Source organism: Lonchura striata, chromosome 1, assembly GCF_046129695.1.
Source record: "Lonchura striata isolate bLonStr1 chromosome 1, bLonStr1.mat, whole genome shotgun sequence".
Taxonomy (NCBI): Eukaryota; Metazoa; Chordata; class Aves; order Passeriformes; family Estrildidae; genus Lonchura; species Lonchura striata.
Window position 1 is genome coordinate 130015893 of NC_134603.1, and position 17825 is coordinate 130033717.

Sequence of the window (17825 nt, forward strand, 5' to 3'; positions counted from 1 at the left end):
GGTTTTCAAGCATGCCCAGGAAAATATTAACAACACTTGAAACAGTATTTAATACACACTAGTCTGTCCTTAAAATCCTCCAATAGCAGAGATTACAGACATTCCCTAACAAACATCTCTAGTACAAGTATTCTTATTATTAGAAAAAACTCTTTCTATTGGCTAAATCATTTTGATACAATTAAACTTATTTTTGTTCTGATCAACTTTGAAGAACTTTTTTTCCCCCTTCTTTGTAGCAACTTAATTCTTTGTAATTTTTATATTAATTTAGGCTTTTTAAATAGATTTCCCACCTTCGCTAAATTAAAGAAATATTACTATTTTAAGCTATTTTTATTCATGTCTCCTGTGGTCTTCTTATCATCCAGTTCAGTTCGCTTTGGACCTTCTCTGTTTACCAAAATGGACAGGATATGCTGGCTGAGACTTTTCAAATGGTGAGATATTGGTCTTCTGAATATTCAGGAGTACTTCAATGCATTAAATCCAACACCTCTCTCTGTCTATATCAGGTTTGATCAGTTTGATCAATGTTCTGTGATCTGTGATTCAGAGTCCGCCACAATTTTTTTTTCTGAAGTCAATCTTGATATAATAATCAACCAATCAACAGTGACTTGCTGTTTCCTTTCTGCACTGAGTGCTTTTCAGAATACTTTCCTAAATTTTTTTTTTTAGATTCTAACACCGTACTTCCTCACATCTTACTGTCATCACCTGCAAATGTAACCAAACACTTTATTTCAGTACCTAATATCCTAAAGCAAAAATTAACAGAAATATTGTAATACTGAATCCAGGAGAGCTTGACTGGAACCCAGTGAGCTGAGTATCATTTGACAGTGAGTCCATGGTAGCTGTTTTACTTTCCTGATCAGCTACATATTTTATTGCAGCTTAATCAACAGAACCTCTAACTCATTTAAAGGAATATCACACACAGAAGTATTTTGAATATCCTACTAAAGCCAAGATAACCCACATTTATCATTCTCTCCTATCCACAATACCTAGATTGCTTTTGTTTAATAAATTATCGTAAATCACAGAAAACATTACTTTTTCTTTTTTTTTTCATAAACTCAGCATGATGTATGGGCAAACATTTTTCCCCTCCTTGCTTACACAACATGTGGACACAACCTTTTACTTTCAGAATACTGCACAAGTGGTCATTAAACTTGGGGCTTTTCTTTCTAGAAAGGATTCACGGATCCTTAAGGATCAAATTCCTGCATTAGCATCTACTTCCTGGTGCAAATCTCTTTATTTTTATGCATCTCTGTGTGTATTTGCCAAGACAGAATAAGAAGCATTTCTGATAGTTCCAACAAAAATCTTAACTCTGAGATTCTCCCACCCCCTTTTTAAAATGAAACGACGTGTTAGACATCAGGTTAATTTTATTCAATATAATATTCAAACATGAAATGCCCTGGTAAGATATGACTTGTAGATAAGTACACATAAATTTGGATATTCTCCTATTACTTATTACAGCATTTAATTTCTTTTTTAAGTTTAAAAAATACTTTCAAATGGAAACGTGCCTTTATAGATGACAAAACCCACCATATCTTAAGAAATTCAAGGATTATAGGTCATAAAGTTACAAGTGTGATTGCATATGAGCAGAATTTTTCCGAGCAAGTTCAAGATGAAAACGATGAAGATGTCAACACTCTGATACTGTAGATTTAAGAACTGGATCTGTACCATTTGAAGATCAAAATACTATGTGTGCATCTACCAGGATATATACGGACGGAGACGAAGATCTCAGCTGTCACGCTGTGTGATCAATTCTTCATTCCTTCCCCAACTTACAAAACAATTTCATGTTTGTATTGGAAGGAGATAAGCTTGTCCTGAACACTGCCAGAGAAGTAAGCCAAATGAAACAAATGCCTGCACATACTCAATTTTTTCTTATTAAAAAAAAAAAAAAAATCAGAAAGAAGGATAGGTATAATTCTGTTCACTTGAGTGTCTGGAGTCAGAAACAATTAATTCATACTAATAAGCATAAAATCAATTTTTCCATGGCAAATCTATTCCTTCAGAATAGTAAGTCTCAAGTGTTTTACAGGTCTTATTATCACTGAACATTTATTGGTTTTTTTAGGAAACAATCCTTTTTACAGTAAGGTCTATGTACAACATAGTGTTCTATATAGAAATGTTCTTATTAAACTGTAATAAGTAGAGTGGCAGGCAGATGGCAAACCGTTGCTTATTTCTTTCAGTATCACCATAGAGGAACACACAATATTTAAGTCCCACAGGCTTCTGTCACTCTTCAATGAATCCAAGCATTGTATAACATCATTTGCCAACGAAGCACAGGGGAGAGAGACATTACTTAATAGGACAATCCTGACAAGACATTTATCCGGGATTTTTCAACGATGCATATACAAAATGTTCCTGAATAGTGCAAAAAAATGCAGGCAAATTAACTACCTTGTCAGTCCAAATAACAAACCAATCAATTACATTCTATCCAAGCCTGACAAGCAAACTCAATGTTTTGTCATAATAAGCTTATAGTTGAGACAAGGTAGCTGTTCTCCTTTACTTTAGGTATTCTATTGAGAGCTTTATCCACATTTAAAAATCCTATTATAAAAGGTTTCCACGATTGCCTCCGAGGATGAGTTGTGGCAGAGTTGTGTCTCATGAAGGGTATCTACACAGTAAAGTGATAAGAAAAAAATATTAACATTGAAAGATCATAGCAGCTCTCCTCTGTCTTATGAAACATTTTAACATCACACTAAATTTAATTAATGTGTATACTCAGATCCAAATACTTAGACACCCACACCAAATTTTCAAGAGTCTCTAAGTGTCAAAACATTAAACTGAGTTAAGTATAGCATCCTTATAACTTTTTCTCAATACAGCTCAAAGAACAAAGGCAAACCACCACAAGACAGAGAAGATAATTTTCTTTTTTGCAAATCATGAAAGCAAAAATTTAATACAAGTAGTCTTGATTGTGAAGCTAGCATTTTACTTAGATTTGCAACCCACAGAAATGCAGCTACAAGCACAAACATGGGTACTACGTTATAATGTTAAAAAATGTTTTATAGAATAGCATTTGAAAGAAAACAAATCCTAGCCTTTAGGAAGGACTAAGTAAGGGAGGGTTTCTTTCAAAATGCATTGTAATAGTTCAGTACATAAAAGGCTTTGGTCACTTCTGAAAAAATGTCTTTGAGTCAGTAATTCCAAAGTCTTCACATCTTTTTATTTTCCTACCCGTACTTCCTGTCTTTTGACACTCATGACACACATACTTTGCAAGAACACTTTTTAAGAAATCAATACAATTTGAAAGTGATGATTCTAAAAATTTAAATTCTTTAAAGTACTTGCCATACAGCAAATTAATGTATCTTAGAGCACTGTGAGATTTTAATCAGGCAAACATCTATGCTTTCTTTAAGCTGAGCAGATACATTTTGAACAAAAGACTGACAAAAAGTCTCCATAACCACATTTGGTGGTTGTTGATTTTTTTTTTTTTTTTCATTTGAAATGTATTTAAGTAGAATTGTAAATAAAAAGGAAACTGCTGTCATTCTTTGATAAAATATAACAGTCTGATGAACAGGAGCTATCTTGTTGCCACATGTTCAAACAAAAATTCTTGGCAACTGAATTTTAGTTTTGAGTATAAGGATTTTGAGTCTCAGAATTAGAGGGACAGCAAGAAGTACCATATGAATATCCACTTCCAATTCTCACTTTATCTCTTACTTCAGACATGACTAAAATTTTAAATTGGGTGTCTTGAACTGCAATCTACAGTGCAATTTTGAATTTTTTAAGAAAACTGGAGAAAAGCTTAGCTGTAAGATAGAAATATTATTCATAGTCATCTCATTACAATCCCCTTCCCTTACTGAGTGCAACTAGTTTTGTTCTGACAACCTGTGCACATGGGTGCACACTGAAATACAGAAACTTAAAGGGTAGCATCAGAAAAAATCAAGATAAACTGAAAGTCTCCGTGCCACCTCTACCCTCTCAGAACAATGTCAGTAGCTACAACTGTATCATTTCAGTCAGGTCATCAGAATGTGACAGGCTGTCCCATCTGGGCTAGCAAGGTTTGGGCAGGAATACAGCAATCCATACTTTAAATACAAGGGGTTTTATTTTGGTTTCTCAAAATAAGTGAATGAGTATGTTAATATGTGTACACACACACACACCTATTTATATCTACATATAACTGCCCTTATATATAAATTTCTATTTATAAATTATTTTTATATAAAAAATTATCCACGTAAACATGTTTATATATATAAAACCAGCTTCACAGCTGAACTACTAAAATAATCAATTAAATTTTAATACGCTCATAAATCAAAGTAATTAAGTAGAAACAAGGTTCTCAGAGGAAACCTGTAACGACTGAGAAAAGATCCTATTATTTGGTAGCACTTCAGGTAAAGCTGCAAGAACACAGACATCAAGCAGGAAGTGTAAGTAACCTACACCTGCACTAGTTATTCTGATAATATTTCTCTGTATTACATCTTTATTGGTAACGACATATCAAGAAATTTTAAAGGATATTAGAATATTTACTCATATATTAAGGGAAAATTATTTTTTAAATGGTTGGATAATTTTTCCATTTTTACTCTATTAAAAATTTAACTTGACATCATTTATTTTACACGTTCTAGGGTTATCTTCACCCCACTCATGTTTGAAGTATTATTAATTAAGGAATCGCTACTGGCGTTACTTAAACAAGTGAAAGATTTTTTTTTTTGTTGTTCTAGGAAGTGAAGTATTGGTAAAAGACAAAGGAATATGACTGTATAAATACAATAGCTTGCAATTGTTGTAGTTAATTGTATTATTGTAATTCTACAGTAAACTCGTCTGATAACTGACTACTGCCCTGAGACCACCTGCACTGATGACATTTCTCCTGCTCTAGTCTCACCTTCTGCTCTGCTTCCACCCCTACACACCATCTGCCAGTCCTTCCTCAACCAAAGAACTGCTCCCATTCCTGTACCTCCATTCAAATTTCTACTGACTGAAGTACCCTGAGTTTTCTGCAATAGCTGAACTTGTATTTACAGCCTCACTTAGGAAAAGGATTTAGTTAGCACAAAAATCTGAAATAAGGATAGTGAACAAAACTGAACAGCCTTTCCCCTCTTACCAGTAGATACAATAAATATTAAGAAAGAAAAAAGCATCACAGATAATGCCACAATAGATGCTTTGAACAGGAAGCATTTGGTCCTTTAGAAGAGTTGTTCTCTCCCAGCCCTCCCTCAATCCAGGATAAAAAAGTAATTATAAAAGCACTTTCCTTCATATTTTGGTACAAAGAGGAAGAAACACACCAACTTCTCTGCTCCCTCACCGCACAGGGTTATCATCTCTTTCCTCAGTTAATTAAACATTATGTAGAGGGCAGGTGTCTAAGATCTGTGTGCAGACTTCCTTTTAAAAAGACTATAGGACAAGAAACCCCACAAGTTATTTCAATACTTTTTACTCTTCATTTGTGTAACAGAAACAGAAAATTGTAAATCACAGACAAACTTAATGCTTATGTCAGCAGTTTTGACCCAGGTTCTTTTTTAGCCATTTTAATACTTGCCTTCATCAGGTTAAATAGCTGTTGTAAGCGGAATGTTTCTGGCTGCTAAGTGAGCACAAGTAAAAATACATTTTCAACCACAGTGTAAAATCAGTTTATATTCAAGGGTCTGAAGGCAAGAAGCTGCTTCAGTGTACCTTAGCAATTCTGAAAAATTAGGACTCTCCCACCAGGTTAAGCCTGCTAAGACTAAAGAGGAATGTGGGGTATTTGCAAATAACTTTCATGAGGCAAAGATGGTAAGTGATATGCATTTTTAAAATTCAGTCTACTTCATCTCAGAAATTAATCTGTGCCAAGCAGCTCTTCAGAGGGGAAAAAAAAACCCAAACCAGACCCCAAAAGCAATGACGAGCAGTGATTTTAGACATCGCTAATTACTTCCATTTTCTCAGTATTGATCAAGTTATAAATATTATTAAATGCTTCCTGAACAGTTACAGATTTATATCTGCTCATATACACACTGATTAGCCTGTTAAAGAGTTATCTGCAGGACAAAAGATCACAGCATCTGATGTACCAATGGAACAGAAGAGCCCTGTTTTGTCTTAGTAACTGTCACATGGTAACATTAATAACATTTAGAGCTGGTCACTGCATAAACATGTTGACTATCTTGATTTACAGAATTATGTTCTCCGAGCACTTCTATGCACACTTCAAAACAAGAGCACATTTTAAAACTACTTCAGAAGAAAACTGAAACCATTTCACATATATGATACCAATATTTTGTTTAATCTTTTGTATAGGATATGTAATTTTCCTTCATTCTGTACTGTCTTTGTGAACACAAGCTTTTGAGAACCCATGAAAAATACACAGTCAATACACTCAATACTCTACATGAAACCCAGCTTTCTCTTTTAAGTGACTGCATTTACAGACCTTGTCACAACAAGGTCCCTGATGTTATCGAAGCAATTTCAAGATACTTTAATCATTGGCAAAACTCAGTGACTTGACAAGAGAAATTTGGGCCAGAAGACTTCAATGGTTTGAAAGGAAGGTTATTGAGTGATGTAATTTCGTTTGGATGGGACAGATTCCAATTGATCTGTTTTTGCAATGCATATCTTGCCTCTGCAGCTGTCTCTATCTGATTCAGTGCTTAAACTGCAAGGAGTGACTATTCCTTTCCACTTAAAGCAAAACTCTTCCTTCCTCCTGCTATTATTTTGAATGAGCATGAGGAGCCCATTTTTGAGTTTAATCTCTGTACTCACTGCAAGAAAAAATACATTCAACTGAATGCCAATCCATGGATTCAACTGAGTCTTGTGACAGCGTATGTATTATGTAAGTAGAAAAACAGATCATAGAGCATTAAGTTTATTATTGAGGTAGGGTTTGTATAACACAAGGGTATATGGCAGTACAAAATAAGTCTCAATCCCAACTGCACAATATCATGTTATCTACACTGTATTAGATTGTATTTTCAGTTGAGTATTTACATTCAAAAGAAAAAAAAACCCTGCTTGGTATGCACTAAGCATAATAATTAATAAATGGTTACCTTATATATTAAATCAAGTATGGTTTTCCAGTTTCAACATTAGGAACCTTAATAATTTAATTTTAAACTGCATAAAACCTAGGCGGGAAAAAGCCTCCATATATAGGGAGTTACAAAGCTTTGAGAGGAGTATTGATGAATAACGTAATCATCATTAATGTAATCATCATATGCTAATGAAACTGAATCAGGATGTGGCACTAAATATTGCCAGCAATATGTAGCTAATAGGTCAGCTAAGTTGCCCTTTATTCACCCAGCTTTAGTCTTATGCTGTCTGTGCACACAAAACATGCTTGACTAACAAAACATGCAACTTGCTAGATTAGACATAAATGTGAACTTTCCTCTGATGATTTAATGAGGAATGAAAATGGAGTTAAAGATCAGCTGCCAGTCCTTCACTGCCTTTCCAACTCCTTGTATCACAGAAGATGATAGTTCTGCTGAATTTCACTTTTTATGTCTGATCTATATACTTCCAGAATTCAAGAACTTTCGGGTGTCTGTAGCAGCAGCAACATTCAGGCAACTCTGAATGCACACTAGACATGCCTGCAGAAACACTTCCAGAGAAAACACAACTGACCCTCAGTACCAATCACTTTGCCTACCCAGGGCTTCAGTTCTGTTGACAGTAATTGAAACAGAGTATCTTCTTTGTAAAATTACTTGTTCCAAAACCAGTAAGTAATTATGACTTCATCTATCAGTAAACTCAAACGCATAAACTCAATAAAAACATATTTTTATACATTTTGTACATTTTATACATTACACAGCTTTGTATTGTGAGTACTGTCACTCCTTGTAACTTTTTCTGTTAATGTGAGAACTGGGTACCCCTTTTTAAGACTGTATAAATATACTAGCATACCATTAATCTTACCAATCTAATAATTTATTGGAAATAAAAATCTAAACCTTCTTCAAATACAGAACTTGCTTATTATGGCTATTATTTATAGACCATACTTTGAGAAACATTTTAACTAGTAGAGCCAAAGTAATTTATCGGGTAATCAGTGGGTATGGATGAATTCTGTCAGAAAAATCTAAATTTCACTTCACTGTTTCAGTTTCAACACTGGACAGTCAACACCAAAGTCACTGGACTGCACAGTTTTCATACTGTTTTCAGTGAAAATACAGACCTAAGCCTTTAAGTTAGCCATCAGTTATCAACAGTTTGACACCCGTGAAGCATTCAGAACCTTCTGTGCAACTTCCGTATGTTAAAATCTAAGCATGACTATCGCAAACACTACAAAACAAGCCAAAGTAGGAATTGTTGTTTCTTGCTCTCCTGCTCTACCAAGCATAAATCTAAAATACAGATTCAGAGCTAGGAGATGGGCATTTATTTCCCCTCCTTTCAAAGCAAATTATTCTTAAAGAAATTTATAAGGGTTTTTTCATCTCAAAACTCCCACTCCCAGAAACCTTAAAACTATAACAGTTCTACTGTGAGACATTTGAAGTCTCTACAGGATCAAAGGGAACCTCTTCATCAAGCTGCTGTGTATCACAGTCCAGGTCAAAACCTGTGATGCACCTGCTCCTATGCTTAAGAAATCAATTATGATCCAGCTTTATTTATAAATTAGATTGAAAATATTAATGGCACTTCATGACTTTTTGGAACATTGAGTCCAGAAATCAAAGTGAGGTGTAAGTACAATCTCTTACAACTGCTATGGATTAAAATCACTTCTCCATAAGGAAGACCACAAAAAGCTGTATCACGGAAGAGGAAATGTTGGCTTGTCAAAGGCACTGCTAGGCTGAATCTTGCAGGAAGTTGTCATGAAAGGGATGGCTGCCTACTGAAAGGGGTATGATTTTTAAAAGGAAATTTACTCAGAGCTCAGATAAATAAAGCAGAAGGGGCTATGTGCCTTTGAGCTCAATGCATCAGCAAGCATGGTGAAAACTTGGCCTCAGACCTCCATGCCTACCAGTGTGACATGGGATAGAGAAGGACAGCAAACAGCAGCAAAGCAGCAAGTAAGGGTCTAGTCTATTTGGATACATTCCAGTTCATGGGAATTATTCAATGTTACTGAAAAAGCTGTTTGTTATCTCTGTCAGATGTAGGAATTCTCTTCGATCTCCTCTGAGCACGAGGGGGAGAATCCTACATGGACAATGATAAAAGACGAAATGCGCTCAACAGTCAGACTCCTGTGTAAGATCTAAGAAACACCATTACAGCCAAGGCCAGACTCTGAAAACTGAAAAATGCTAAGATGAGCCCATCTTAAAGAGGTGAGACACACAGTAAAAAACTATTGTAAGCAGTACCTAGGAAGTCATGTATTGGTCAGCCTTGTCCCTCTACTGGGACGAGGGATTGTCAAATACCTGAAAGTAACTGAGAGCACTCAGCAAAAATTTAATAAGGGGAGTAGAGTTGCTCATATTTGAAATGATGAATAACATGCTCCGTGAAAGAGGGAAGAGCAATGGTTGCAACACACCAAAAGGTGTCCAGTATAAGGCTTTTCTATCAGTCCAGTACAGCATTTTCTTTATCAAGTTATAAACAAAGCTGGCTGAATAGGTTGAAAGCCAGCTGGAGTCAAATGACAGAAGGCAATAGCTTGAGCTCTAGATGCTGTCCAGCAACAAAGTACCCCAGGGAGCCAGTGGGGAGAGAACTGGTACATCAGGCACAGCATTGCCAGCCAGGCGAGGGAGGGAATTGTTCTGTTCTGCTCTGCACTCACCTTGAGTGCTGGGGGCAGTTTTGGGTGCCACAATTGATAAGAAAGGCATTAAGCTATTAGTGCCCAAAGGAAGCCAGTGAAGATGGTGAAGGGCCTGGAGTGGAAGCTGTGTGAGGAGGGGCTGAGGTCACTCGATCTGCTCAGCCTGGAGAAGAGGAGACTGAGGGGAGACCTCATTGCAGTTACAACTTCCTCGTGAGGGAAGAGGAGGGGCAAGCACTGATCTTGATCTCTTCTCTCTGGTGACTAATGACAGAACCCAAGGCCTGCTGTTGTGTCAGGGGAGGTTTAAATTAAAGTTACATGTTATAAAAACATTCTTCACCCAGAGGGTTGTTGAGAACTGGAACAGGCTCCCCAAGGAAGTGATCACAGCACCAAACCTGGCAGAGTTCAAGAAGTGTACACAATACTCTTGGGCCCCTGGTGTGATTCTTGGAGATGGTCCTGTGAAGGACTGGGATTGAACCTGATGATCCTTGAGAGTTCCTTCCAACTCAGAATATTCTGTGATTCTTTGATTTTGGGGTGCTCAATGCTACCAAACTCTCCTTAGTTGAGAGAGGGAGGGCTCTCACGACAAGGGCTCAAAGCCACAACCTGCAGCTTAGGAAGTTTAGAGGGGATATCAGCAAATGCCTTTTTAGTACAAGGAATTCTGCAGTGAGCCCAGAGGTACTTATGTCTCAGTTCTGTGGGAACAAACAAATAAGAAGCTATGATAATTTGCTCTTAATATCCTAAAAACTTTCATTTCTAGTATTAGAAGGCATTGCCAATTCCTGTGGTCAGGATGGGAAGCCATGATGCTGAATAAAATCCTGTGATGCCCAGTGTGTGGGTGAGTAGCGGATTTCCATCAGTTGTAAGGAATAAAAAATGTCCTTCCCAGCCCTCTTACAGACAGTATCTCATGTAATACAATAGTGCACTCTAAGAGGCATCAGAAACTGATTTATAGTCAGTCTTGTGCACAAATAGTAAAATTTTGTGTCCTTGATGCCATCTTAAAATTCAATGGTATTATTCATATTAGAGGCCCTTTTCTTAAGACTGACAGGTGATTTCATATTCTACTGAAACCTAGACACTATAAACACTTCATAAAATAAAAGCCAGAAGAGGTTATACACATAAGTTTCTAAGTGGAAGCATATCTAAAGCATTTTGATAGCCATCCAAAAAAACCCAAACAAACAACCAAAACAAAATCAAAGCAAAAAAACCCCAACCAAACAAAAAGCCAAAAACCCCTCAGAAAACTGGTATTATTAAATTATATTTACAACTCCACAATAAAAACTTTACACATAAAGTGGCCTAAGGAAAAATTTCACAGATGGGTTTACAAACAAAATACAGACTAAAAAAACAAAAGCAGGGAAAATGTAGTGCGTTCACTTGAAAAGTTCATACAAATACCTGTATTTTAAAATAAGCACCTTAACATTGGACTTTTTTAATGGCCATAAAGTTTATCAAGTTGATTAACAGATGGAGAAAAGCTTAACTTACAAAGCAAACATTTCATATAGTCCATTATAATTTCACAGTTAATTTTCAGTCTTCAGTATTAAAACTTTCTAAAAAGATAACAGGTCTGTAAGTATTTCTGAAATCCACAAAAAAAGGAATTATGATTTTCTTTCAAACTAGTCCTAATGCATGCAAAATTTAGTAAGTTTTTTTCAAAAGAAGACAGAAGTTAACCAACAGGTATAAACAATGGATGCATTTGTATTATATCATAATCAAGCTATATACTCAAAGCTCTGTAGAGCACTCCTGAAAAGGATTATTTAGACAACATACTTAGAACACATTTGCTATAACACAGTTCATCTATACCTTGGCTGAATGCATGCAAATAAAATTCAGATGTAATAAATATTAAAAGCAACAACAAAGACAAATTGCATTATATATAAAAATATATTAATTAATAGAATTTAACACCATGCCAGAAGTTTGGGAACAGTGTACTAAGATGATGTTCTGTTTGTGAAAGTCTGTGGTAAGTATTAACTAAATCACAAAAGAACTAAAAAAGTTCAGTGAAATAAAATAACATGATGCCCCTTGTAACATACTTACTTAAGATTTTTCTCAAATAATATAAAAAAGGACCCTTAAAAAATATTTCATTATGACAAAAAATGAAAGTCAAGTAAAAGATTAGGCAGACTTTTTGCAACGTCACTACCACACACACAACTGTATTCTTGAATATTACTTTCAGCAGGTATATCAAAAACCTAGTTTAGATAAAGCATGAAGTTTGTTTCAACTGTATCAAGAGATAAAACTACCTTTGTAGATAGGAAAATAATCATTTATTTGGACATACATATACTTATTATGTCTTCACAGTAAAATCTATATGAAACAAACCTAAACCAAATGAAACCAGCAGGAAGAAGGAATGTCTCACTTCAGGCATAACGTGAATCAAATTATTCCATTTGATATTTAATTTTATCATTTTCCTAAACTTTTGTTACTGCTGTCGTTGGGGACTTTCAGTCAGATCAGTAATACTGGTTCCCTCTAAAAAATGTCAGATCTTTAGTGCAGGCAGAAATTAAACATCTTTTAACAATTAAAAGCAGGCTTACATACATTTCAAACAATGCATCTATATAAATTTCTATCTTTAAAACTTGAATTTGGGAGAAAAATACAAAAAAACCCCAATATTATTTATCAACCTGCATGACTTTGGAACTACAGAGTAGATTTAGCCTTTTGTCTTATTAGTGGCAATAGTCATTCTTAATGCCTTGTTTCCTCATATTCCTTTTCACTATTTTTTCCTCTCTAGAAGAAAATACCAGAGAATGTGACTCTATCAACCCATTAGAATAAAAGGCAGACAAAAGGTAAAAATGATAGAAAGAAAGAAGTTGAAGAACTTGATTTCAGAGTACTACAAAGTGCTTGAATCTATGACTATAATTTACTAATTTCTGAAACTCCTCTCCTACTCATTTTTGGAGAACAGAGGAAAACAGAAAAAATGAAAATATTCCAAACTACTCAGCTACTTTATTTTTTAATTAATAAGATAGATGAACAACAGCATGTAAAATCAAGGAGAATATCTAACAAAACATGGAACTTCAGAATAAAACTCCTTTTCAATGAAGGGTTGTTGATTAATTAATTAATTAATTAAGTTGTATAACAACATTTTTCTGCATTTAGAATAAAGAGTTACAAAACAAATACATTGGAATTGTAACTATATAAGTAACGCTAATTATGCTTTAGCCTTGTTTTTTTAATTAATGATTACCATTCATACTTTTTTCTGTTTTAATAAACACTTCTTTGCTACTTTTGTAAATGTTTTGATTATAATTTTGCATTCACAATAAATATCTTCTGCTACCTATAACAATGAAGTAGTGAAAATTTTCTAAGATGTCATTTTCCAGTCATCCACTCCCCATTTCAGCAACACTGACTTGTCTTGACCATAGCAAACTTCTCATTTTCACATAGGATTCCTATCCACAACTACCCCTCCCTGGTTCTTTACAGTTTCAGTATCTCCCTTCCTCTGACTATTATCCCACGGGGTTTTCTTGTTTCAGTGTCACTCTCTAGTAAGTCCAACTTTGCACAAGACCTGAAATGTGAATAGTCTATTTTCTTGCCTCTGCACACTATTTAAATTCTACTCTTTTACATTTACCATCCAAATTCAGATTCTTCTCTAGTCCTAGTCCCACCATGATCTCTGTACTGGGCTGTACCAGGCAACCACAGTTCTAAGGTTTGTTTGTCTGTAACCCAAGCCCTATTTCATACAGAAAATCTGCAAGATTTTATCTTAGCTTTACTGAAGAAACAAGTGTATAGTACAAATACTAAACTCTGGTAAATGAGTAAAAAATTCATCATGTCTGATGATATGTATACCATTGAGTATTGACTCAAGGGAAAAAAAAAAACAAAAACAACCAAACAAAAAACTCCATGACCATTAAACCCTCTGAGAACACATTGGAGAATCTGAGGATGGCAGTTCAACTAGAAAAGGATCAGCCTGGTCCAAGGAGCAGCAAAGGCTGAAATTTCTTTACCTTACCAAAGACTGCCTGACCAGCAAAGATACATCAGACATCAGCACTAGGTGAGATATTCATTCTGAAGCTTAGCCTAGCAAAATGCTACTCTTCCCCACAAGTGACTGCTGTGGATTCTTGAGTTCTGCACATCCTGCTCACATCTCTCTATCAATGACAAAAGATGACCCAAAAGAAGGGGAGTCACACACCTCTCCACACTCACTGCCCATTTTACTCTTGTCATCTAGTGCAGCAGTACCAGTCATTGATACTGTCCTTAACATCTTTTTCTCAATTCACCCCTGCAAGTCTTGTAGCAACTCCAGCTGTAGGGATAAGTACACTCAAATAGCCCACAGCACACTCTAAGCACAATTACAAATGATCTAAAACCTGCCATACCATGACTGTGATAGTTACGAGGAAACTATTTCTCTCACAACATCCTTCAAAGCTTCCCTTTTCTCAGATTTCATCAAACTGACATGAATAAATTTCTCCTCTAACCTTGGGAAAGAAAGGGAGGTCTTTCCCAAAATTCAATTTACTGATCAAAGACTTCAATTCACTTGTCTTCTTAAAGGTATGGGGTGAGGGACACCTGGGCAGACAGGACTCAAATCTCATGTTAAAAATTTTGCCTGAAAACATCCAGCCTAAAAGACACACAGGAGACATGAAGAATTCTGAGTCCAAGTAATTAAAGTTTTACAAGCTTTTCCAAGTTTTAAAATAAAAAACTGAAAATGGGGTCTGGTCACTTATTACCACTGCCCAGTGTAGATAACTTTCATCTGTATCAATGCTAGCTAAAAAAATTCCAGAGAGTGGAACTTTGTTAAGGTCCAGTCACAGACATTTTGCTTGATCATTTCCCCATTTCTCCTTTTGCTGTCTGTAAGTATTTAATAATATAGTCATTGTACAGAATACTGTATAGAATACACATAATCCATCATTCTTGATGGAATTGAGTGGTTGGACTTCCCTAATTCAGAAACAGAAATCATAGTATGAATTTGGAATAAATGAATTGAAGCTAACATTCTAAACGAAGAACAAAACTTTCATAAAAAAGTGCTTCTGAAAAAAAAAAAAAAGAAAACATTTTTTAGCTCATTCACCAATGACTTCTATAAATAAGTCCAGATTTTTTTTCCTTGTTGACAAAAGACACAGAAAGCCTCAAATACAAGGACCAACAGAAGCTGAAGCACTGTTTTTCCCAAAGGTCTGGGGGCCAAGACAGAAGGAATTATTTTGCCTGTTTTGCCATTTGTATAAACAAAGACAATGGTGCATACATCTCACAAAATAGCAAAATTAAAAATAACAAACAGGACTCTAATAACATTCAGAATTCTGGGACTGGCAGAAAACATAAATACACTCAAGCTACTGAAAAAGACAACTACAGCAATATTAAATATTCTTCCTTCTCTTAAACTTACTCATTAAACTTATGTATTAAGCTCTTTGTCAACTCATAAATTTTGTTTATGGCGACTAAAGTTATGTTTTGAACCTTATCAATTTAACTTATAAAAACCCACCAGTTTCACATGAAGTTTTCTAAATGTAATTGTCAGAAGAAACCGAAATCAAAAATTTGTTGGATGGATTAATCTATACTGAAAGTACTGTGCTGCTTAATTTCAGAGTTTTATCAATCTTCCTAACAAAAAAATTAATTATCCACCCATAGATATGCTTCATACAAATTTTAAACACAAAAATGAAGGAAGCATGGCAATTTTTTGAGGCATCTTGTCAAACAGTGAAACTAGTTTTGAATTAAATATTAAGGTATTTTTATAATGGGAATGAGACAGTAAGAACTCAATAGTTCTTATTCAACTTAAATAGAATTAAGTACATATAATATTACATGAAGTTTCAAAATAAATGTCTTTTAAAGTTTTCAATATAAAAGTATTTTAAGCTAAAACCTTCTGAGTTTTCTATACCAAGCAGACCAACAGCTTAAATAATAATTATATACTGTATAAAAAACCCTAAAGATAGATATAGATATAAGCTTCTACCTGCAGTGTGAGAGGCCACAATAGTTTTGGTGTAGATTAGAAATCAACAGCAGAAACTGTTCAGATCAGAGAAGAAAAAACCTTGCTGTTAGTACTCTTCCATCACTCCACAGAAACCCAGCTCCTGTATTCCCAGTTTTGCTTGGAATTAAAGAGTGGAAATCTTAACACTTAGTGTGTGTAAAAACTGTACCCACTACCCTACTTTGTGGGGTACTCCAAAACCCACAACAAGGGATGCAAAGGATAACTTAAAGGTTTGCAATCCTCCTGCTCTCATGTTCTCCATGCCCCATGAGGGACTTCATCCTTCTAATGCAACACCACTAGATTTTCCCTCCTCTCACCTCTAAATCCTTTTTTAGCTATGTGCGGAGTTTTAGCTGTGACATTATTTATGGTGTTCTGGGGGTGGCAGAACTGGCAAAGAGCCTGTTGAGTTTTGTGAGTTTTTAGGTGTCTCAGTCTGCTGCCAGGTTAAGTGATACAGCTCTTTTAATGCAGTTTGACAGGTCACCCCAGAAAGCTATTGTTAAGGTGATATTCCAATGTAGTGAATTTAGAAGTGCATTTAAAAAAAAATACACTTTTCAAAAAGAGCAAAGGAAGGGACTGGAATTGTGGATGTCTTATCTAAACTTACACAGTGGAACCTCCCACTAAAATGTAACTCCAGTGGAAAACTGTAAACATTAGCATTGATAATTCTCCAGAATATTGTCCAATTAATTCAGGTTTTAAACTACAACTACAAACTACAGCTATGACATGACTTTCCCAAGAAATTAATTCAATAAGCAAAATTACTTTCTCGTTCTTCAGTAGTGTTCTTAATGCTTGCTACATTGACTAGAAGATGTTTCTTTTACAACAAACTAAATTTTACCTGTTATAAACAATAGAAGATTTTTTTTTTAATGGTTTACTTTTAAGAACAGTATATATACTTTTTCTTTTGACCCAGCACTGGTGGAACCACACCAAGAACACTGCATCCAATTCCAATACTGGGGTCCCCAGTAGAAAAAACATAATGGAGTTACTGGACTAAGTCCAACAAAGGGACTAAGAAGATGACTGACTGGAGTAACTGTCATGAAGAATAGGCTACAGTCAGAGATTATTTAATTTGGAGAAGAGAAGGCTCAGCAAGAATCTTCTCAGAGCATAAATACCTGTAAGGGGAAGGAAAGAGAGCCAGACTAGCCAGAGCTAGTGGTGCCCGGTGAAAGGTAAAAACTGAAAAAAAGAAGATTGTTAAATATAAGAATATTTTTTTTCACTCTGAGGAGAAGCAAGCAACAGAGCAAGCTGTCCAGAGAGGTTGCAGAGAATCCATCCTTGGAAATATTCAAAACCCAACCAGATAATGCCCTGAGTAACCTGCTATCTGACCTGATTTGACTTAGGGGCTCAGACTAGACCAGCTCCAGAAATCTTTTCCAATCTCAAGTATTCTGTGACTTAGTTTTTAATAAAAGCAGAAATTATTTAGAAAACCTTTCAAATTTAAAGAAAATTGAAGTCCTGCAGTTTACTTATTGTTCTTTAATGTGAAAAACTAAGATACCACTAGAGTTTTAAAAGCCCGCTGGTTTTCTTATCTCTTTTTCACAGCAAGTGTTATTAAAAGAACTGTCAGTAGATACTAGCAGACAGGCTGTTTTTATGTAAATTTTAACAATTTTTACTATGACAAAGTAGCACTTTTATTTTTCCTCTTTTCATCTGCTCTGCATTTTCAGACATTAAATTGCTGCTTTTGCAGTTTTTACATACCCATAGTCACACATTCTTTCCAAAATG

General features: G+C 35.2%; 1 protein-coding gene across 4 annotated transcripts in view; it reads right to left on the reverse strand.

Moving 5' to 3' along the window:
* PHF14 (PHD finger protein 14) overlaps positions 1–17825 on the reverse strand; it is a 159031-nt gene that overhangs the window by 63711 nt on the left and 77495 nt on the right. Inside the window, exon 17 of one of the 4 annotated variants that reach the window (XM_021538347.2) lies at positions 1389–2692. The exons of the other annotated variants lie outside the window; for them this stretch is intronic. Within the exon in view, the coding sequence (XP_021394022.1) occupies positions 2680–2692 (13 nt within the window). The 3' untranslated portion in view covers positions 1389–2679. Of the gene's footprint in view, positions 1–1388; positions 2693–17825 lie in introns of those variants that run through there. 4 annotated transcript variants of the gene reach the window in all.